General features: G+C 38.6%; 2 protein-coding genes across 3 annotated transcripts in view; both read right to left on the reverse strand.

The window, feature by feature from the left end:
* The window catches only part of UPK1B (uroplakin 1B), a 29302-nt gene extending 27043 nt beyond the window's left edge, over positions 1 to 2259 (reverse strand). For both annotated transcript variants that reach the window (XM_061167109.1, XM_061167107.1), the window contains exon 1: positions 2170 to 2259. The gene's annotated coding sequence lies outside the window, so the exon portion shown is untranslated. The remainder of the gene's footprint in view (positions 1 to 2169) is intronic.
* On the reverse strand, positions 675 to 24190 carry TEX55 (testis expressed 55). Its single transcript, XM_061168033.1, has 4 exons — positions 22970 to 24190; positions 22289 to 22432; positions 18511 to 18573; positions 675 to 779 (listed from the first exon to the last, which is right to left on the reverse strand). Exons 1-4 carry the CDS (start codon positions 24188 to 24190, stop codon positions 675 to 677), a joined length of 1533 nt encoding a protein of 510 aa, XP_061024016.1.
* Between the last annotated feature and the right edge of the window lie 543 nt (positions 24191 to 24733).

A 24733-nucleotide genomic window follows, 5' to 3' on the forward strand; every position in this document is an offset into this window, starting at 1 on the left:
TGACAAAAATAAAAGGAGAAATAGAAGAGGACGAAATAGACAATAGGCCATTGCCTTAGCCCAGATTCTGAAACCCAGAACTATATCAGACACTTGTACGACTCAGAGGTGAGGATAAAGATGTCTGTGGAGATTATATCAGGACAATTGCTGGTCTGCTTACATTTAGGGTATGATGAGTCCCTGGGAATGATGAAATGATGAATGATGAAAGAAGGAACTTGTTCTCATGGCCATGACCCCCATTGTTCAGAGCATCCCTTAGTTTTTCTTGCTTTAAAACTCTAAGCCTGCTCTGACTCATGTAGTAACTAGTAGAGACTTGAAGCTATTTAGATTATAATTAATTCAGTTAAAATTCAATTCTTGGGAGGGGGCTTCAGGATGGTGGGACACATGTACATCCATGGCAAAAACCACCACAATATTGTAAAGCAATTAGCCTCCAATTAAATAAATTAATTTTTTAAAAAGAATAAAGTTCAACCTGTTTAAAAAAAAAATTCAATCCTTATGTTGCACCAGCCACATTTCAAATGCTCAACAGCCGTATGTGGTTAGCGTCTGTTGTATAGAACACTCCATCTTTGCAGAGAGGTCTATGGGACAGTGCGCTCTCGCCCCCTGATGCTTGCTGTGCTGATCTGAGTCACTCTCCAACCTGAAGCCAAGCACTAAGCTGTGAGCAGCGGCTCAGGTGTTCTCAGCCCAGCGCGGGCTTGGGTGCAGGCGATGCGAGCAGCCTGCCCAACCTCAGGGCAGGAACACGATGGAGTTTCCTAGGGGGAGGTGAGGTTAAGGTACCTCCTCATGAACTTGGTCTCTGCCCCAGTTAGGGAACAGTGATGCATCAGGGTTGTGGGTAGCCTGCATGGCCATGAAGCCCAGATTCCAGCATCAGGGTGAAGCATATTCTAGGACTGACCACAGTTTGCCCTGGGTAAGAATGTAAGCAGGAGGGGCCAAAAGAAATTCTCAGATTTCATTTGCTTTTCTTGACTAGATGGTGTTTAAGATCCTATTTGTATTTACAAGTCTGTGAATCTTTCCAGATACCTAAAAACTCCCAGGTGAGTTGATTTTTATGCCCTTTTTTTGCAGAAAGCAAAAAAAAAAAACAAAAACAAAAAAAAAAACAAAAACCTAAAAACTCTGTTGTAACAGAAAGCGAAATAAGAAATACTTCTCCTCCTGGAGAAAGGTTAGTTACTAGAACTAAACAATTCCTTACAAGGTTTGAAAACTGTATAACGCAAGCTACATATATAACTGAAATATGTATTTATATACAATCTAAGTGAGTTCTTTCTGTAGTGCTTAGCAATTTTATTCAGGCAAAAAACATCAAAAAACATGCTCTTTAATTAGAAAAACATTAAAATTCATAAAAATTCAAAATGTCTTAAGTATCTTTAAAGCTATTTGTAAGTGGGATTTTAAGTTCATAAACATAAAGTAGTACTCATGTTATTTGAAACTTAACCTGTATTATGTGTGGAAATGTTAGAACAAAAAAAATACAACCTGCAAACCCTGATGGAACCACCAACTGGTGCAGAGTGTAAATAAGTTATGTAAAAATAACATTGTGTAGATGAAGCTAATTTGTTGACCTGTTTCAACATTTACTAAGCAGAACTGTTTGTAGAGAAGAAACGTGAATAAATTGCCTCACAGATCCCATTATGAATGGACAGGACCAAATGATTTCTGACAAGGAAGCTGGGAAAATTTCTCTCTGCTAGACTAATTTTTCTTTTGCTTTTCTGACTCTACAAGGAAACTGGAAGCCCACAATGGTGCCTGTCTAGCTGAGATTTAGTCAGGAGATAGAGGTTTTCCCAGGGTTCTCAGATTTTTCTTGGTTTTTCTGTGAGGAAATGTGAGGTGGAAATCGGGATGGGTGAATAATACCCGACGGAAGAACTTTATCTCAGTTCTGAGAACTGAACCATATCAAAATAGCTGAGAAAGCAGTTGTACAGTTTAAAGTAAAAGATATTGTGAACAGCCACATGTCCTAACTTACAAAAAAAGTGACAGACTTTATTCGTCAGGAAATGAACTTCTTCCCTCTCCCTTGCAGACAGTTCACTCCCTTCCCAGGAAAGCAACCCAGCTCCAAAGAGTGCAGATATCTTCCCTGCGCAGTGGGATGGGTCTACTCACCTTACCCTCTCCTCCTCCTGGTACTGTGTCGGCTCCCTCTGCACGCTGCTGTGGCCAGAGGTGCTTTTCTACCCTGCACCAGTCCTTTGAACCTCTGGGACCAGGGAAGGGTGGTCTGTGATTGGGAGAAGGCATCTCACATGGGCTGAGCCTGATGCTGCCTAAGCCTGCCTCTCGAGGGCCGGAAGTAACAGGAAACTTTCAGCCAGTAGATTTCTGCTACCCTGGAATGTGTAATTCTGACAGATGGAAGCACCTGGACAGGGTTCAGCTCATCACACGTCTGGATTCCTCGTAGGTCTGGGCTTCCTTGAACACACACTCAGGGCTTCTGTTTTGATTTTGATTTGTTTTGCTTTTATTAGAGTGTTTTAATCCTTAATTCTGCTCTTGGGCATTAAAAAGGCCTTTTTTGTTGTCCTGACTGTTCAGTCATGCTGGTACACATTTATGTGTCCAGGGTCATGTCTAGTTTCAATTTCTGTAACTTCCAGATGCTATGTCTACGGGGATAATTGCCCAAGGAACGCCACACTGAGTTGGTCCAAAGACTGATAAGGGGCAGGAGACCTGGAAACAAAGAGGTCGAGATATAGAGAAAGGGCTCAAACAATCATCCCATGTTATCCAATTAATTTTTCCATTCCTCCTCTCCCCTTCCCTTTTTCTTTCAGCCTTTCCTCTGGAGCCATGTGTCATACACTAGCACCAACAATGTCTGAAGAAAATGTTTATTTCAATGGCTGCATAACACACCATGGATACAGGCATCATAGTTTATTTAGCCTGGTGTGAGTGATGGGTCTTGGCAGTCATGTTAAGATTTACTCAATGCCTTAAACAATAGATTTTCAGGGTTCTCATGGGTCAGGACCGTCCTTCTAACAGGTTAGGTTTTTCAGGAACAGACTTGGAGACTGAGTATAGTGTGCAGTATATTTATTAGTGAGTAAATACCCAGGGAAGAGAGAAGGGAGGGTGACGAAACAACGTTGGGTGGAGAGGGATGTCAATCTGCCATGCGGGTGGGGCAGCCTCAGGAAACTCTGGAGGAAGATGGCCTGTTATAGTCTCTCTGCCTTGGTTCCCTCTATAATCAGTCCTTAGATACAGCTTGCCCTGGGAATGTGGCTTTTTGTGACAAAGGCAGTCCCTGAAGTGGGTGGCAGGGGAGGCAGGAGCTGCGGTACTCTCAGGAGCTGGGCAGCATAGTCCCCCTTGAAGGGGCCGGCACGGGGAATCTCTGTGTCCATCACACGACTTATTCCTCCTCAGCTCTGCAGGGCCTGATTAGGGAGAGCATTTTTCACGCAGTGGAATTCTATGCAATTGTGATAGGAAAAATGAGGTCACAGAAAACCACTTCATTACATGGAAATATGTTCAGTTATTTATTCAATATTTATTTATATAAATATGCATCAAGAACTTATGAAGTGCCAAATACTTCCTAAGTACTACAAATGAAAAAAGCAGGTTACAAAATAGTTTGTACAATTCAACATGCTTTTTTTTTAAAGTATGTATATGTACAAGTTAACTTAAAAGTTAGAAAGAAAAGATTTTAAAAAGTTAGAAAGAAATTAAATATACCAGGATTTTATCTAGATGATGTGATATGAATGACTTTTTGGTAGTTCACATATTTATAAATGATCTATGTTGCAGAGAAATATGTAAGTTATTAAAAATGTGCTCTTTTGGAAATCTTTGTGGTAAAGTAGCAAGGATACAGACAAGGACATATGTTTCCATTCATATCTTAGGGATTATGTGGGGAGAAAACATGAACCTTTTCAAAACAGATTCAGTTTGGTTCAGTTCAGTCACTCAGTCATGTCCAACTCTTGGTGACCCCATGTACTGCAGCACGCCAGGCTTCCCTGTCCATCACCAACTCCCGGAACTTGCTCAGACTCATGTCCATTGAGTCAGTGATGCCATCCAACCATCTCATCCTCTGTCATCCCCTTCTCTTTCCACCTTCAATCTTTCCCAGCATCAGGGTCTTTTCAAATGAATCATTTCTTTGCATCAGGTGGCTAAAGTATTGGAGTTTCAGCTTTAGCATCAGTCCTTCCAATGAATATTCAGGGCTGATCTCCTTTAGGATGGACTAGTCGGATCTCCTTGCAGTCCAAGGGACTCTCAAGAGTCTTCTCCAACACCACAGTTCAAAAGTGTCAATTCTTCAGCACTCAGCTTTCTTTATAGTCCAACTCTCACATCCATACATGACTACTGGAAAAACCAAATCTTTGACTAGATGGAACTTTGTTGGCAAAACAATGTCTCTGCCTTTTAAATGCTGTCTAGTTTGGTCATAACTTTTCTTCCAAGGAGCAAGCATCTTTTAATTTCATGGCTGCAGTCATCATCTGCAGTGATTTTGGAGCCCCCCAAAATAAAGTTTGTCACTCTTTCCATTATTTCCCCATCTATTTGCCATGGAGTGATGGGACCAGATGCCATGATCTTAGTTTTCTGGATGTTGAGTTTTAAACCAAATTTTTCACTCCTCTTTCACTTTCATCAAGAGGCTCTTTAGTTCTTCTTCACTTTCTGCCATAAGTGTGGTGTCAACTGCATATCTGAGGTTATTGATATTTTTCCCGGCAATCTTGATTCCAGCTTGTGCTTCATCCAGTCCAACATTTCTTATGATGTACTCTGCATATAAATTAAATAAGCAGGGTGACAATATACAGCCTTGTCATACTCCTTTCCCTATTTGGAACCAGTCTGTTGTTCCATGTCCAGTTCTAACTGTTGCTTCTTGACCTGCATACAGATTTCTCAGGAGGCAGGTCATGTGGTCTGGTATTCCCATCTCTTTAAGAATTTTCCACAGTTTGTTGTGATCCACATAGTCAAAGGCTTTGGCATAGTCAAAAAAGCAGAAATAGATGTTTTTCTACATATATGGTTTTGTATGTATGTTGTTATATGATATGGGGTAGATCCAAATAATTAAATAATAATTGCAGCAACATTAATTGGACATATGGAATTTCATTGCATGGATAAGCCATAATTTATTTGATCAATTTGTAGTTGGACAATTTTGAGGTTGGACAATTATCCCCACGTTTTTGTCATAAAAATTTGACACAAATCTTCTCTATGAAATTCTCCATGTTCAGTGTCATGGCTGGAAGCACGGTTTGACTACATCATGATTTCACTGTGGGGCAGTTTTGGTGATGACAAGGTGTGGCTCCATTGGTGGGCAACTAAAATAGAGCATTACGGTCACAAGAAAGGAGGAGTCCTTTGTTACTCAGAGCATACTCCTCTCCCCTGTACCTGCCCACTCTGATTCTGAAGCTGTCTGAGGCTCTGCCTGGAGAAATGCCTACAATTAGACACCTCTGTTGGTTTTGAGGTGGGTCAGCTGTCCTGCTTTATCTGTTTTTGGGCCCCATCTGATTTCTGTTTCCAGAAATTATAAAAATCTCAGGTTTCTCTCTCTTTTGCTTTGAGTATTAAAATAGACTTACTTCTTTTGGTAAATACTGACTGTAATTTTAAAAGAGTTTCAGGAGGACTGCTTTGGGCTTTTTAAAAAATTTAAAAACACAGAATTAGGCAGACAACTCAGCTCTATCCCATTGGACTCCTATCTGTTCATAAGAATAAGCCACAATAGCCACTGTCTATCTGGTGTCAACTTACTGAAAATTCTCCTATTAGGAGAAATAAAACAGCCTTTTCAGAGCCTAATAAGATTCTGGCACACATACTATTTGCACCTAAAATGACATAACTCTGTCTGAGTTTTAGCTTTACAATGTTTCCAACCAAATAACTGGCATGAAGTTTCAAGCACAGGTGCACAACCATCAACAACCATACCTGTCCACGTCCCCATTATACAAAAATATATGTGCACACATGTGAGCACAAAAACATCAACAGACATTATTATACTTACATACTCACTTCTCATTCACAAGAAAAGATGGTTTACACAGTGTTAACACAAAAGTTGATGGCATAATAGCAAAAGAAGGTAAGTGGAAGAGATAGGGTGAGTAAAACCGAGTCTGATTAGTTCTGACATATACACACCCATGGAAGCATCATGTCAATCAAATGGTGACAAACCAATCAATCACTCCTGAAAGTGTCCTCCTATGCCTTTGTAATCCTTGCTCCTGCCCCCTTTCCCCCCAGACAACCATTGATCTTCTTCCTGCCACTATAGATTAGTTCACATTATGCAGAATTTAAAATACATGGAATCATACAGTAAAAAAAGAGAGAAAGAAATAATAGGAAGCTTTATTATAGAAAGTATCTCCCAATACATACATATATCAAATCATTACATTGTATACCTTAACCTTATGCAAAGTTATTAATATATGTCAATTATATCTCAGTGAGCTGGAAACACTCACAAACATGAAATAACAGAATGCTAATTTAAAAGAAAATAAAACGCATGCAGGAGACCAGAGTAAAACAAGGGAATTCATAGAGTGGGGGAAATAGAAGAATAATTTCAGAAGCCTGAGTCTTCCTGTTTCTATTGTGTCTGAGCCTCATAGTTATTCTCCTTCACTTTCCTGTGTCATGAAATGGACTTAAAACATTAATCTTCACATTAATTAAAAAAAACTTTATGGATATATAATTCATATACTGCAAACTTTACACTTTTGAGGTGTATAATTCAGTGGTTTTAGGACAGTCAGAATTGCGCAACTGTTACCACTATCTAATTCTAGAACATTTTCAACACCCACAAAAGAAACCTCATTCTCATTGCATTCACTCCCCACCACTTCCTCTCCCCTATCCCTGGCAACCACTTACTTATCTGCTCTCCATCTCTGTGGGTTTGCCTGTTCTGGACATTTCACCTAAATGGGATCACATACTATGTGGCCTTTTGTTACTGGCTTTCTTTCACTTCACAGAATGCTTTTAAGTTTCATCCAAGTCATAGTCATATATCAATACTCCATTCCTTGTTATTACCAAACAATATTCCATTGTATGTATATATATTTTTTTTCATTTTTAACTTTTAAAAATTGTAGTAGAACACATATGGCATTTACTATATTAACCATTTTTAAGTGTAAGTTTCAGTGAAGTGAAGTATAATATATTCGTGTTGCTGTGTAACAGATCTCCTGACTTTTTCTATTTTGCAGAACTGAAACTCTACCTGTGAAAACAATTCCCCATTTCCCCTCCCATAGTCCCTAATAACAACCATCCTACTTTGTCTATATGAATTTGACTATTTTAGATACCTCATAGAAGTAGAATCACACAGTATTTATCCTGTTGTGACTGGCTTATTTCACTTAGTATAATGTCCTCAGTGTTTATCCATGGTGCAGCATGTGTCAGAATTTCATTCCTTTCAAAGCTGAATAACATTCCATTGTATATACAAACCACATTTTTATTTATCCACTCATCTATCAAACATCACATTTAAAAAATCCATTCATCACTTGCTAGGCATTTTTATTGTTTCCACTTTGGGGTTATTATGAACACTGCTATGAATATTCTTGTACAAGTGTTTTTTTTTTAAATTTAAAATTTTAACACTAAAAGCATTTCGTATTGGGGTGTAGCTGATTAAAGGTGGTTTCAGGTGAACAGCAAAGGGGCTCAGCCATACATATACATATATCTATTTTCCCCCAAACCTGTCTCCCATCTAGGCTGGCACATAACATTGAGCAGAGTTGCATTTGGTCTACAATATGTCTTTGCTGGGTATCCATTTTATATTCTGTACAAGTTTTCTTTTTTTTCCCATTTATTTTTATTAGTTGGAGGCTAATTACTTTACATATATTCTGTACAAGTTTTTATATGGCCATATATTTTCAGTTGTCTTAGATATATTCCTAAGAGTGGAATTGCTGAGTCATAGATAATGTTAAAGTTTTTGAAGAATTGCCAAACTGTTTCCAAAACAGCTGCTCTATTTTACATTTCCATTAGCTGTATAACTATTCTAATTTCTCTACAGCTTTGCCAACACTTGTTATTGTCTGTCTTTTTGGTTACAGCCATCTCAGTGGATGTGAAGTAACATCTCATTGTGGTTTGGTTTACATTTCCCTAATGACAAATGATGTCACGTTTATTCTTTAAATGGAAGAGGGAAAGGGATGTGTCTCAGAAAAGTGTTCTAGTAGCTTGATTCTCAATTACTGTGAGGAGTAGAGGAGCACAGTGAGTGAGGGTCAGCAGGATTGCTCAGGGAAAAATCTAATATCAATACTATTGATAATAACATTACAAAAATAATAAGAACTTACAGTACCAGGCACTTTTGTAGGTGCTTTTTCATGTTATCTCATTCAATAACATTTGAGGCTCTCACACTTCATATCTATAGGAATGACGCATCTTTTAGAAGCATTCTTAAGGGATTCATTCCTTCAAGGGAAGTCATACTTATGAACCCTGCTTGTTTTGACATCAACTTTTATTCCCATTACCTTTTTATCCTTATGTGTCATGTCCTCTGTCAGTTTTACTCTGAAAAGGCTGGGACTCCTCTTCCTTTTCTAGTTGACAGCCAGCTCCACCTAGAGTCTCACCTTTCGTGTTTACTCCTGGTCTGGGACTACTTCCTACCACATAGGGACCTAGAACTGAACATACTTTTCGCTGATTGACTCAGTCTGAGTCACTCGAGTGATGCTTGATCTCCATTTTCTCCCTTCTTCTTTCAGTCAAACATATTTAGTCAGGAGCACTGGACCATACCAAGTCCATCCCCTCTGGTCCACTGCCTCATTGTGAAAGGTCAAAAGGACAGCTCTGAAATGCATCACACATTGCCAGTGAGAAGGGCTGAAGTGACTGTGGTGGACTAGTTTGAGGTGTTCTGCCTCATGGAACACAGTAAAGTGTTAGGGCTGAAAATCAGTGGACTAAATTTAGTAATTTCAGATGTTACTGATAACATCCAAGTCTTTGATCACTAATAATATTGTTGATCCTTCAGTATTTGGGTCAATTTTGTTCTACCAGCTGATTAATTATATCTTAGTCATGTCTCTCAAAGTTTTCCCACAGGTTCACTGTAAGTTTATCAGCTTTCACCTAGTTTTGCCAGCCCACAGTCAACAGAAAGACTGCTTATCTGCCTGGAGAATATTTATTGAGTCTGGGCACAGGCACATTTTATGGACAATTGAAGGAAAAACGAAAGAAGTTTGAAGTTCTAAGCATAGATTTTAAAAATATAATTGTTAGACATAAAATTCAGGTATAAAAAAGGGATTTGTGCATGCCTATTCAAACAGGAACTTAATTCATTGTAATACACCACATAGTTACACCAAGTCACCAGGGAAACAATATGAAAAATCAAGTCTGCTTTAATGCTCAAATAGAAATTAAATGAAAGTTTCAGACAATAGTAGTATCATATGATCATCTCAGTTATGATTGCTGGGTACTCTCAGACCATGTACACCTCGTTAAGGCTTTTAGCTTTTAAATACCAGTTTGACTGGTTGCACATTCCACACAATGTAGACACTCTTCAGAGGATAAAGGTAATAAGTGACATTCTGCCTCTCCCACAGGTGTGTACAGAGTAGTATAACATGTTTGAGTTTTGCTGTAGGTTAAAAATCAGAAGACTATCCCAAGGAATAGATTAAATCACATCCACTAATGTCAGACTATAACAGGCAGGGTCAAAGGGGAAAATAGTAAAAATGTCTTGGAGGTATTAAGAAACAAGAAAAGAGATCGTACACCAATTACCTCCTAAAAGTACTGCTACAAGTTATTTTCTGCACATTTTCTGGTTGAAAATTCTATAAACAACTTTGAGACATGATGGATTTGTATGCTTTTGGGAACTGCATATAAATTGCTAATATTCTTTTCTTGATCCTCTTTGGGATTTGTGAACATGTTTCTGTTCAGTGCTTTGGAGGAATGAGTATTGAAATATCAATGCACGGATAAGTATATGTGTATATGTTTTGTATGATTAGCCAGAAGTATCTGTAACTGTTCTATGAATTTTACACAGATACGCAGTAGATTTTTACTTAAAAAATAAAAACATATTTAGGCAGAGTCACTATCAATGACCATTCAAAAATGATTTTTCAGAGTGGGCAACAGAACATAGTGTTGACATTGATGGTTGTAAACAATGTTGAGGAGAGATTCATTCTTTGTAGGTTTCACATTTGTTTCTGTTTTGTATCATTTCCTGTACCTGAGGAGAATGAAAAAAATTTTTTTTTTCCACTTGCAGTTTTGATTTACTTGGTCCTATCATATTTTGTAGGGTTAAAAATATATAGAAAATCAAAATATAGACGTCCTTATACTGACTTGAGTTCCCTGGTGGCTCAGATGGTAAAGTATCTGCCTACAATGTGGGAGACCTGGGTTCAATCCCTGGGTTGGGAAGATCTCCTGGAGAAGGAAATGGCAACCCACTCCAGTATTCTTGCCTGGAAAATCCCATGGATGGAGGAGCCTGGTGGGCTACAGTCCATGGGGTTGCAAAGAGTCGGACATGACTGAGTGACTTCACTTCACTTATACTGACTTGGTACAAATAATTTAGATTTTGATGACTCAAGACTACATGTTGAAAACATCTAGGAGAATGATTAAAAGTATAATATTAAGAAAATTACTAGGGCAGTGACCTTCTTCTGTATGATACTCTAAATACATAGCATATACATTAGTCCAAACCTATAATGTATAACACAAACAGTGAAAGTCACTGAGTTGTGTCTAACTGTTTGCAACCCCATGGGCTATACAGTCCATGGGATTCTCCATACCAGCATACTGGAGTGGGTAGCTGTTCCCTTCTTCAGGGGATCTTCCCAACCCAGGGATCGAACCCAGATCTCCCACATTGCAGGCGGATTCTTTACTGCCTGAACCACCAGGGAAGCCCAAGAATACTGGACTGGTTAGCCTATCCCTTCTCCAGCAGATCTTTCCGACCCAGAAAATGAACAGGGGACTCCTGCATTGCAGGCAGATTCTTTATCAACTGAGCTACCAGGGAAGCCCATACACAAAGAAACTTTATGCAAATCATGAACTTTAGTTAATAATAATGTATCAAACTGGCTGACCAATTGTAAGAAATGTACCACAATAATGCAGAATGTTAATAATAGAGGAAATGGGGGGAGGAGATGAGAGTAAGTGGGAACTCACTATACATTCTGCTTAATTTTTCTGTAGACCTAAAACTATTCTAAAAAACAAAGCATATTAATTAAGAAAATCACCTCAATGTAAAACCAAAAAACAAACTGGGTATAACTTCTAAATAGAAAAATGGAACAATAAAGGAGGACAAAAATAGAGGAAAAGAAACAAAACAGGTGGGACAAATAGCATAGATTCAAACCCAGATATAACTTTAACAACATCAAATATAAAAGGACTACTCTAATTAAAAGCTTGTCAGATTTGAATAATTATAAAAATTATAACATACACAATTAATATTAATAAGAAAGATGTCTAAAATGTAAGGACAGAGAAAAGTTAAAAGTAATAAAGATGGAAAATATATACCATATAAACACTGAGTAAAATAAATCTGGTGTAGCTATAACAATATTGGAAAGAGTAGTTAGAGTTCATGTTATACTCCTTAATAAAGTCCAAGAATATTTACATGAATGCCCTGACCCCCCAAAAAATCCAGTACCTACTAAGGTAACACTCATAATATATTGCACCAATCAAAAATTACCAGGCATGAAAGTGACAGTGTGAAAGTGTTAGTTGCTCAGTTGTGTCCGACTCTTTGTGACCCCAATGACTATAGCCTACCAGGCTTCTCTGTCCATGGGATTTTCCAGGCAAGAATACTGGGTTGCCATTCCCTTTTCCAGGGGATCTTTCCAAACCAGGGATCAAACCTGGGTCTCCTGCACTGCAGGCAGATTTTTTACCATCTGAGCCTCTGGGCCACCTACCTATCACAATGTTATATGTCAATTATATCTCAATAAAAAAATTACCAGGCATAAAAACAAGCAGCAAAAACAATTATTATAACTATATTCTCTATGTTAAAAAAGTTAAGATATTGACACTACAGAAAAGATAAAAACTAAATTGGGGATGAAAAGTATACTGTAGATACTGCACAACAAAAGATCAATACCCTTGAAGACAGCAATAGAAAATTGATATATGGAAAGGGAAAAAAAAAGTTAGAAAACATTAGAAAACATTAATAGAGAATTAGGAAATTGTGAGACAACTTCAATTGCCCTCATATATATGTAATTGGGGCTCCCATAGGAGAGGGACAAGATAGAAAATTGTTTGAAGAAACAGTGGCTGCCAAATTTCCAAATATGCTGAAAACCATAAGCCCATAAGTTCTTAGTTCAAAGCACCACAGCATAAGAAACATGAAGAAAAATACAACAATACCACTTTAAGTGGGAGTGTAAACTTGTCTGAGTACTTTGGAAAACTTTTGGTTAGCCATCTGTTAAAGCTGAACTTATGTTAATAACCTATGACTTAGCAATTACACTTCTAGGTCTGAACCCAATAGAAATTCGTGCACATGTGCACCGAGACAAGTATGTGAATGTTCACCACAGCATTACTCATAATGACCAAAAAAAAAAAAAAAAAAAAGGAAAAAAAATCAAACGTCTAACTCAGAATAGAAAATACAAAAATGAAAAGGAATGAATAATATGCACAAGAAGAGAGAAACCTAGAAACATCAGTTCAGTTCAGTTCAGTCGCTCAATCATGTCTGACTCTCTGTGACCCCATGGACCATGCCAGGCCTCCCTGTCTATCACCAACTACCAGAGTTTACTCAAACTCATGTCCATTGAGTCAGGGATGTCATTCAACCATCCCATCCTCTATCGTCTCCTTCTCCTCCCACCTTCAATCTTTCCCAGCATAAGGGTCTTTTCAAATGAGTCTGCTCTTCACATCAGGTGTCCAAAGTATTGTAGTTTCTGCTTCAGCATCAGTCCTTCCAATGAAGATTTAGGACTGATATCCTTTAGGATGGACTGGTTGGATCTCCTTGCAGTCCAAGGGACTCTCAAGAGTCTTCTCCAACACCACAGTTCAAAAGCATCAATTCTTCGGTGCTCAGCTTTCTTTATAGTCAAACTCTCACATCCATATGTGACTACTGGAAAAGCCATAGCTTTGACTAGACGGACCTTTGTAGGGAAAGTCTTTTCTGCTTTTTAATATGCTGTCTAGGTTGGTCATAACTTTTCTTCCAAGGAACAAGCATCTTTTAATTTCATGGCTGCAGTCACCATTTGCAGTGATTTAGGAGCCACCCCAAAATAAAGTCTGTCACTGTTTCCACTGTTTCCCCATCTATTTGTCATGAAGTGATGGGACTGGATGCTATGATCTTAAGTTTTCTGAATGTTGAGTTTTAAGCCACCTTTTTCACTCTCCTCTTTCACTTTCATCAAGAGGCCCTTTAATTCTTTACTTTCTGCCATAAAGGTGGTGTCATCTGCATATCTGAAGCTATTGATATTTTTCCCGGCAATCTTGATTCCAGCTTGTGCTTCATCCAGCCCAGCATTTCTCATGATGTACTCTGCATATAAGTTAAATGAGCAGGGTGACAATATACAGCCTTGACATACTTCTTTCCCAATTTGGAACCAGTCTGTTGTTCCATGTCCAGTTCTAACTGTTGCTTCCTGACCTGCATACAGATTTCTTAGGAGGTAGGTCATGTGGTCTGGTATTCCCATCTCTTTAAGAATTTTCTATAGTTTGTCATGATCCACACAGTCAAAGCCTTTGGCATAGTCAATAAAGCAGATGTTTTTCTGGAACTCTCTCACTTTTTCGATGATCCAATGGACACTGGCAATTGATCTCTGGTTCCTCTGCCTTTTCTAAATCCAGCTTGAACATCTGCAAGTTCACAGTTCATGAACTGTTGAAGCCTGGCTTGGAGAATTTTGAGCATTACTTTACTAGCGTGTGAGATGAGTGCAATTGTGCAGTAGTTTGAGCATTCTTTGGCATTGTCTTTCTTTAGGATTGGAATGAAAACTGACCTTTTCCAATCCTGTGGCCACTGATAAATTTTTCAAATTTGCTGGCATATTGGGTGCAGCACTTTCACAGCATCATCTTTTAGGATTTGAAATAGTTCAACTGGAATTCCATTACCTCCACTAGCTTTGTTCGTAGTGATGTTTTCTAAGGCCCACTTGACTTCACATTCCAGGATGTCTGGCTCTAGGTGAGTGATCACACCATCGTGATTATCTGGGTCGTGAAGATCTTTTTTGTACAGTTCTTCTGTGTATTCTTGCCACCTCTTCTTAATATCTTCTGCTTTTGTGAGGCTCATACCATTTCTGTCCTTTATTGAGCCCACCTTTGCATGAAAATTTCACTTGGTATCTCTGATTTTCTTGAAGAGATCTCTAGTCTTTCCCATTCTATTGTTTTCCTCTATTTCTTTGCACTGACCACTGAGAAAGGCTTTCTTATCTCTCCTTGCTATTCTTTGGAACTCTGCATTCAAATGGGTATATCTTTCCTTTTCTCCTTTTCCTTTTGCTTCTCTTCTTTTCATAGCTATTTGTAAGGCCTCCTCAGACAACTATTTTGCCTTTTTGCATTTCTTTTCCTTGGGGATGGTCTTGATCACTGCCTCCTGTACAACATCACAAACCTCCGTCCATAGTTCTTCAGGCACTCTATCAGATCTAGTCTTTTGAATCTATTTGTCACTTCCACTGTATAATCATAAGGGATTTGATTTCGATCATACCTGAATGGTCTAGTGATTTTCCCTACTTTCTTTAAGTCGGAATTTGGCAATAAGAAGTTCATGATCTGAGCCACAGTCAGCTCCACAGTCAGCTCAAAAGAAGCCGGCCTGCAAATAGTATGATTATCGGGTTCCATTTATATAAAATCCAAAAGAGTTAAGCTAATCTAGAAGCTAGAATAGTGGTTATTTTCTGGAAAAGAAAGGGTAGTTACTGGAAAATGGTCACCATGTGGTATTCTGAGGAGATGAGAACTTACAGTCTTTTGACCTGACTGGTGATTTCCTGGCTCTGTTCAAGTAGTGATAGTCAAGTTGTGCAGATTTGATCCCTGCAATTTTCTGTATGTATGCTTGAAAAGTTTTAAAAATGAAAATATGTTTTCCCATATTACCAGGAGAAGGAAGAAAAATCATATAATCATCTCAACAGATATAGAACAATAATTTGATAAAACTTAATAATTCATGGCAAAAGTTCTCAGAAAACAGATTATGAAGGGAACTGCCCTAATACTATTAGTAGCATTTATAAAGCACAATAAACACCATAATTAATGGTTAAATAAGGATTTTTTTTTAGATTGAGTGCCAGCAAGGTAAACCATGGTAGCTACTTCTATTCAACATTAATTCTGCTGGAGATTCCTAACCAGTGTTCTGTATCAGTCAGGATTCCAACAGGAAACAGCACTTTCAAAACAGAAAAATTCAAAGAGGTTTATCCATAAAAGTATTGTTTTAAAGAAGTAGGCATTAGGTAGTCACAGGAGATAATGCTATAATCCAAAGCTAGGAAACACTGAACTTTGAGACTGAAAGTCAAGAGGAGGGAACATTACTATAATTCAGGAGAAAAGAGCTGTATAAAGTAAGATGCCTTAAGAGAACCAGTGACTTCCAGAAAACTCAGGACAGATAGATCATGGAGAAAAGGACAGGGGAATAAATCTGATCTCATTCTCTTTTCTCCTTCCCATCTTTCTCCACAGTTTCCTACTGGCTTAACCCACTGTAAATCAAAAGGAATGAGAGCCTATTGATCTAGTCCATGCAGATAGCTTCTCTGCAGGGTAAAGAAGAGATGAAGGTAGATATGAGGGGGTTATAAGACATGCAAAAAGACAGACAGAAAGAAAACATAGGGATTGGAAAGGTTAAATATGATATGATTGTATATGCTGGAATACCCCAAATATCCACAAGTACTTGATTAGAAATATTGAGTTTAACAAGGTTGCTAAAAATAAGATCAACAAAAATTAGTTACATATCTATATGTCAGAAATTAGAACCTGAAGTTTTAAAAGTTTCTAGTTATAATAGCATCAAAATTATAAAATACCTATGAATAAATCCATCAAAAGATATGTAAAATCTTTATGCAAATAATAATGATACTGAAAGAAATTAAAGACCTAGATAAATGAAGAGGATAAAACTTATTATTTCAAGTTGGTATTCAATACTTCTCCCCAAATTGATCAACAGAGCCGAAGCAATCTCCCCACAAAATCCCATCAGTGTGTGCTAGTGTGTGTGTATGTGTGTAACTTCACAAATAATTCTAAATGCTGAAAAGGAAATGCACACCTAAGAAAAGATCCTGATGCTGGGAAAGACTGGGGGCAGGAGGAGAAGGGGACGACAGGGGATGAGATGATTGGATGGCATCACCAACTCAATGGACATGGGTTTGGGTGGACTCCGGGAGTTGGTGATGGACAGGGAGGTCTGGCGTGATGCTGTTCATGGGGTTGCAAAGAGTCAGACACAACTGAGCGACTGAACTGAACTGAACTGAAGAACAACCAAGATATTTTAAAAGAAGAATAAGATGTGAGGACCTGCTCTGGTAGATATTAAAACTTATTATGGGGAATTCTAACTAAGAGATTCTTGTAGTGGAGCAAGGATCAACAAATATACTACAGGAGTCAAATAAAAAAACAGTGTGGAAAGTACTGTCTTTTGCTATAAGGTGAGTCTTCAGTTGGATGTCTGCTTGAAAGGAAATAAAGCTTGACTTCACCTCACATCCTACACAAAATCAATTCCAAACTGATTTGATATAAATGTACAAAGCAGAACAAAACAAAATCCATAAAAAACTTCTACAAGATAATACAGGGACTAAGGTGAGGAGCTTGGGCTAAGAAGACACTTCTAATATAGGACACCAGATGTAATAAAATAAATTTGAATATATAAAAATTAAAAATTCCTGTTCATAAAAAGATATCTTTTTTTTTTAAAAAGATATCTTAAAGAGATAAAATACGAAGGCAAAGAGTCAGAGAATATACAGGTAACAAGCACATCAACAAAGAGCTCACAACCAGAATATATAGAGAACTGTTACAAATGATTTTAAAAAACAATATAATAGAAAAGAAATATTTCCAAATGGCCAATAAACAAATGAAAAAGTATGCAACTGCTTTAGTACTCAGGAGAAATAAGTTGAACCTGCAATGATTTATTACTGTTCATCCATTAAAAAGGCTAATGCTGAAAAGACTGGTAATACTGTTGGGTGTAAGTGGTAAGGATGGAAGACAACCAAAACTCTAATACACACTGCTAGTGGGAGTGTAAATTGGTGAAAATTTCCTTGGAAGATCATTTGATGTAATGTACTAGAGCTGAGCTACTCATACTTTAGAATCCAGCATTCTCTCTTGTGGGTATGTACCCAAGGGAAATGCGTATTTATGTGTACCAAGAGACATGCTCATGAAAGTTCCTAGGAAAAAGTTTTGTAATAGGTTATCCTGAAGGTCCATATTTATCACAGAATGAATAAATTATGGCATTTCAAGTGATGAATGCTATATAGCGATGAAAATAAATGAACTACAGCCACATACAATAGCATGGATTAATTTCACAGACATAGTTTTGAGTAAAAGAATGAACAAATGAATCTCTACTACATGGTTCCCTTTATATAAAGTTTAAAAGGTTGACAAGTCTACACAAATACAGAGAACAAACTAATGGTTACCAGTGTGGGGGCAGAGAGCAAATAATTGGTTGTAAGACAGGCTCGGGCATGTACTGTACAACATGGGGAATATAGACAATGTTTTGTAATAACTGTAAATGGAAAGTAAGCTTTAAAAATTGCATAAAAATTTAAAACTAAAAATATTTTTAAGTCTAAAAAATAAAGCAGTTTGGTTCTAGAAGTCATGTTCTTAACCACTAAATGAAATAAAATAAAAATTTCAAAAATCTGACAAGTCTAAATAAGAGTGTTTTATGGTTCATGTTTCATGGCAAAATTAAAAAGAAAAGTGAGAATGTCATTATCATAAAAGTCAGAATAATAGTCCCTTTGTGGGAAGTGATAACCTTGAGGAAACCGAAGGGGACTTCTCAGACGCTGACGATGTTTAGTTTTTTGTTTTTTAACCTGGCAGTTACAGATATGCTCACTTCATGACCATTGACTGAGTTGCACATGTTTTGTACACTTGTATGTGTGCTATATTTTATAATAAAAAGAATAACAAGGTTGCTCTTTTTCTCCTATTCCATACCTGGCCCAGCATAAAATTCAGGGGATCCTCTGGCTTTTCATAGACTAAGTTTTCAGTGATCTGCTGAGAGAGAGAAAGATATTACATTATGGTTCTGAACTAAACTTATGTGGTCAGGTTATACCTGAAGTAATATGTTGCATTAACCTAACAAGTACCACAGCATTTTTTTTTTTTTTGTATCACAGTATTGAAAAAAAAATTCATATATGCCTACATATTGACAAATTACTTCCTTACTACTGATAAGTTTAGGTAAATTAAGGTAAAATGTGGATGAATAAAGATTTAGTAATAAACAACAGTGGGTATTTTTCTAGTTTTTAAGATCAAAGAGGTAGTGAGAAGGTTTTGGAGTAAGTTTTTATTTTGAGAATTGTGATTTTGCCAGACTGAGAAATCAATAAATAATTTACTTCAAAGAACAGTCAAAGAAACTATTTTGAGTAAAAATTTTAAAACACTATGATTTTTACATAGAAACTTCCTAAGGCATTTGATTCTAAAAGGTTAAAATGATGTTCTGTGTTTGTAATAATAAATGAGAAAGCATATCAAAGACTTCAGAGACTCACTTTCATACATTTTGTTGCTGTTGAATAACAAAAATTATTAATAAAGTAAACAGAATTCTCATTTGCAGGGAATAACAATAGGGCAAATTTCTGGTATAAAGTATTTTGATCTGTTTAATGCATGCATGCTCATTAATCATTTCACATATATTTCTACTGAGCACATTTATAACTAGTTTTACTTATCACAATGTTCAATGCATAAACACTGTTTTTTCTTGACAGGTGAAGAAAATAGCTTACAGAATGATTAAAATTCTACTTCCTAGGGCTTCTGTCCTTCAGTTTAACAATTAGTAGTTCTTTGTTAAAGCCAGAAAGCCCAGCAGTTAGCATTCTTCCACCAAAGGACATTTTAAAGAAAGAAGCGGCATAGAATAACATTAATAAAGTAAATATCACTTATCCCTGTTATATGAGGACACTGAGATTCACAGAAATTAGGTAATCTCCTCCAAATTACAAAGATGAGAAGGAGCAAATTTAGCTTGGAGACTTGGGCTAATAGATTATACAATTTGTACACTTTCCTCTACATCCTACTTCTTTAAACTTAAATTTTTCCAGCTTAAATGTTTTCATGTGAGGTGGGCCATTCTAACCTGGGCTTCCCTGGTGGCTCAAATGGTAAAGAATCCACTTGCAGTGTGAGAGACCTGGGTTCAATTCCTGGGTTGGGAAGGTCCCCTGGAGGAGGGCATGGCAACCCACTCCAGTATTCTTGCCTGGAGAATCCCCATGGACAGAGGAGCCTGGCAGGCTACAGTCCATGGGGTCGCAAAGAGTCGGACATGACTGAGCAACTAAGCATGGATTCTTACTTATAACTTTATAACCACACGATAAAAAGTTACTTCATGTATGTATGTTATTACATACATGTATATGCCTTGCTGGGTAATAATATTAACATTAAAATACACATTCAAGGAAAACAGAAACAAAGCAATCCACAAAGCAACAAAACTTTTAAATGTGATAATATATAATGCTATATTGGTCAAGGAATGTCATACTTTAAAGAAGCTTCCACCTCCATATCCTGAGGTCAGTAAGATTTGTAATTTCAAGAATTAAAAGTAATTTTTTGACAATTGATATAATTTTAATCATAATAGTATATAAGTGGATTATTTATTGACTCTAAGTAATTCTAGATCTTCATTCAGATAGTTGTCATTAGGCATCAACAGATAGGTAAAAGGAGAACTATAGCTTCATTTAATTTTTTAAAATGAATTTATTTATTTTAATTGGAGGCTAATTACTTTACAATATTGTGGTGGTTTTTGCCATACACTGACATGAATCAGCCATGGATGTACATGTGTCCCCCAGACCTGAACCCCCCTGCCACCTCCTTCCCCATCCCATTCCTCTGGGCTGTCCCAGTGCACTGGCTTTGAGTGCCCTGTTTCACATAGATGAAACAGTTCAAATAGATGAACTTGTTCATCTATTTCACATACAGTGATATACATGTTTCAAAGCTATTCTTTCAAATCATCCTATCCTCGCCTTCTCCCACAGAGTCCAAAAGTCTGTTCTTTATATCTGTGTCTCTTTTGCTGTCTTGTATATAGTGTCGTTGTTACCATCTTTCTAAATTCTATATATATGTGTTAATATACTATATTGGTGTTTTTCTTTCTGACTTATGTCACTCTGTATAATTGGCTCCAGTTTCATCCACCTCATTAGAACTGTTTCAAATGCATTCTTTATAATGGCTGAGTAATATTCCATTGTGTATATGTACCACAGATTTCTTATCCATTTGTCTGCTGATGGACACCTAGGTTGCTTCCATGTCCTGGCTGTTGTAAAGGAGAAGGCAATGGCAACCCACTCCAGTACTCTTGCCTGGAAAATTCCCTGGATGGAGGAGCCTGGTGAGCTGCAGTCCATGGGGTCGCTAAGAGTCGGGCACGACTAGAGCGACTTGACTTTCACTTTTCACTTTCATGCATTGGAGATAGAAATGGCAACCCACTCCACTGTTCTCGCCTGGAGAATCCCAGGGATGGTGGAGCCTGGTGGGCTGCTGTCTATGGGGTCGCACAGAGTCGGACATGACTGAAGCGACTTAGCAGCAGCAGCAGCTGTTGTAAACAGTGCTGCGATGAACATTGGGGTACACGTGTGTTTTTCAATTCTGGTTTCCATGGAGTGTATGCCCAGTAGTGGGATTGCTGGGTCATATGGCAGTTCTATTTCCAGTTTTTTAAGGAACCTCCACACTGTTCTCCATAGTAGCTGTACTAGTTTGCATTCCCACCAATAGTGTAAGAGGGTTCCCTTTTCTCCATATCCTCTCTGGCGTTTATTGTTTGTAGACTTTTTGATGGCAGCCATTCTGACTGGCATGAGACGGTACCTCATTGTGGTTTTGAGTTGCATTTCTCTGATAATGAGTGATGTTGAGCATCTTTTCATGTGTGTGTTAGCCATCTGTATGTCTTCTTTGGAGAAATGTCTGTTTAGTTCTTTGGCCGATTTTTTGATTGGGTCATTTATTTTTCTGGAATTGAGCTGCATGAGTTGCTTGTATATTTTTGAGATTATTTCTTGGTCAGTTGTAAAAGCAACTTCTAATTACTTCATTTTTATGTGGTTTCTTGGGACTTTCCTGGTGGTCCAGTGGTTAAGACTTCACCTTCCAATGCAGAGGGGTATGGGTTGGATCCCTGGTGAGGGAGCTAAGATCCCACATGCCTTGTGGCCAAAAAACCAAAAAAATAAATAAAAAGAAGCAATATTGTAACAAATTCAATAAAGAACTTAAAAATGTTCCACACTAAAAAAAATGTGGTCTCTTAGATGGTCACAAGTTGGTCATCTTTTGAAAATATTATATTCCTGCCTGGGAAATCTTTTTCTCTCCTTTTTAATTGCCAATATTTTGTCCCTCCTTCCTCAGTCTGGCTCGAAGTTTAACCCTTGACCAATTTTTTTCCCCTGGCAACCAAACTATCAAATCTCTAATTCCTCTAAAGGGATTCATATTATGGTAAGAATCATTCATTTGGTGTTTATCATTTACTACCTTAGATTAATACTCTTAATGCATTTACTGACTGACACTGAGATTATATCCTTTTTATAGCAAGCACCTTTTCTTGTACCTTTTAAGAGCCAGGTCAGTGTTTGTCTTTTATAATTACTTTAAAACTCACATTTTAAAAAGAGATTGAGAGGTTTACCTGGAATATTTGCAGAATGTGGTGTTTCTCCATGTATCGAAGTGAAACTTGATAAGGATCTTCATATACTATAGGAGGGAATCGCCTCTTAAAAGGTTGACTGTATGCATCAGAAATCCTTTCCTGATATGCTGAAAAATCATCCTAAAATGGAAATATCCCCCAAGAAAGTCTTTAATGAATAGAAAATTCCCAGAAGTTTTGTTGCTACTGTTGATGTTATCAGTGGAATTTGGTATTGACGGGATCTGAACTCTAGAAACTAAACACCTTATGAGAGACCTGGCTGGTCCTCCAGGCAATGTAATGAACCTCAGGTCTTGAGAGGTGCCTTAGACATCACCAGTCTACTTTTCCCTTCACAGAAATATCCAACGGACTCCAAATTCCTTTCCTTTGGCAGAAGCTCAGAGAGGGGAAATGAGTTAGTTTCCCAGGGTTAGCAGCAGAACCAGGACTTGAAACCCAGGGTTCCTGCATCCTGGTTCATTGATCCTCCCTGAATGGCCTACTTAGGGTAGCTGAGAAGGCAACCCATCTCGTTATCTCCCACCCTACTCCTGCCTTTCTGAGTTCTATGGGTTACACATACCACAGCATGTGCCCTCTGCCTGCATTCTCCCAGAACCCTGGCTTGATCTCCAACCTCCCAGGTGGGTATCAAATGTCCGTTTAACCTACAGGCTCGACTTCTGTGGGCTGAGGTTTTTCTCGACTGATGACATAGTCCAGTTTAGATGAAATGGAGGGAAACCTTTCAGAGTAGGCTTGTTCTCTTGTTTGTAAAGTACTGTTATCAAATGGCATGAAGACTCGCAGGTCAGCTACACTTTCAGTGTCAGTTTCATTGGAAGTCTTAGATATGCTGGCATCTGTCTGGCTAGGCTCAAATTTGCAGGGTTGCACTTTGAAGTCATCCTTTTCCTCTTCCATGCCGTAGCCAAGTTGTCTGAATATGTTGTCATCAGACTGTTCTCCGTAGTCAAACAGGTTGTCTTCTGTGTAATCATGCTCTTCGCCCAGTAAGTCATCAGCCTGGTCAGATTCACCACCAGCCTTGTCAGAGTCAGTCTCAGGGTGTTCATCTAGTTTGGTAGCCTGGTCATGTACTTTGCGGTGAGTCTTTGCAGCTCTTCTGTGGTCAACTTGGTCAGATGATCTCTGATCAACTCGTTCATAAGTTTTTGTCTCAATCAGGCCGGACAATCTACTTTCAATTTGTTGAGCAGTTCTTTGGTCAGCTGGTCGGGGCATTCTGTGATCACTCCGCCCATGGGCTCTTTGTAAAGATAGCACAGATGGCTTTCGGTCGAACTGTTCAGAAGCTCTTCTCTCAGCTAGGCTGGACGTTCTCCGTTCAGTTTGCTCATAAGTATCTTGTTCAGGCAGGGCAGACATCTGGTTGTCAGTATGTTCAGACCTGACACCATCAGCTTGGCTAGATGCCTTGCTGTCCATCTGTTCTGACATCCTCTGATCAGCCTGATCAGATGTTTTACGACTGGCAAAATTAGCATGGTCAGATGCTCTGAGGTCAGCCTGATCAGATGTTCTTTCTCCCATGTGTTCATCTACTTTGTAGTCAGCTTGATTACCTATGTTGGGTTCAGCTAGGCCAGACACCATTTGGGCAGTCTGGTCAGCTGCTCTGTCATCAGTCCGGTCATCTGCCTCCACTTCATACTGGTTCTGCCTGCTGTCTTCCTGGCCATCTGTGTGGCTGTCATCTGGGGGCTTGGCTGGTCTTTGGATTTCCGAGGATTCGGTGGGAGCCTCTTCTGGAGGCTTTTCCATTTTCTGCCCGGTACCCGACTGGTCCAGATTGCCAGACTCTGTGGGTGGGGCCGGACCTAGGTCGTCTAGGCAACCGTCAGAGCGTGTGTGAGTGACAACAATGCCCATGGGCTTTATTCCGGGCCTCCGCGCTGGTTCTTCCAGGCGTGCTGGCGAACGCTAGTGAGTGTTGGGCAGTGAGCGGGACTTCCTGCGGCTGCCTGGGGACCAGCTGCCTCTGGGCGCTCAGAGTGGATGCGAGCTCAGGATGTGAGCTCAGCTCACCTTCTCCCAAGAAGAGGGGTGACTACAGGCTCGTGTCGCCACAGCCCAGTGAGCAGGCCTCAGGGCTCTGTGAAACGGTGCCTTAGAGCGCTCCCCTCCTTGCTTTTTTCTTGCAGAGGCCCAGTGTTGTGCGTGAAATTGGATCCTACAGGTATCTCTGGAATCAACAGAACAAGCGTCCAACCACACGAGGGCGGCATACCTGAACAGAGGTTACTGCTGCCATCAAACAGACCCATGATTGATTGGCTATGTGTATAACCACAGTTGTAGTGCAGAGTATGATATTACTACTGGGTACTGTGATTGTAAATGGTCCTTCTAGATGTTATTTTTCTTTATAAACTCTAATTGGTATTGTGGTGATGTTACCAAACTCTTTTTTCT

This window comes from Dama dama, chromosome 19 (genome assembly GCF_033118175.1).
Source record: "Dama dama isolate Ldn47 chromosome 19, ASM3311817v1, whole genome shotgun sequence".
In the NCBI taxonomy this organism is placed as follows: Eukaryota; Metazoa; Chordata; class Mammalia; order Artiodactyla; family Cervidae; genus Dama; species Dama dama.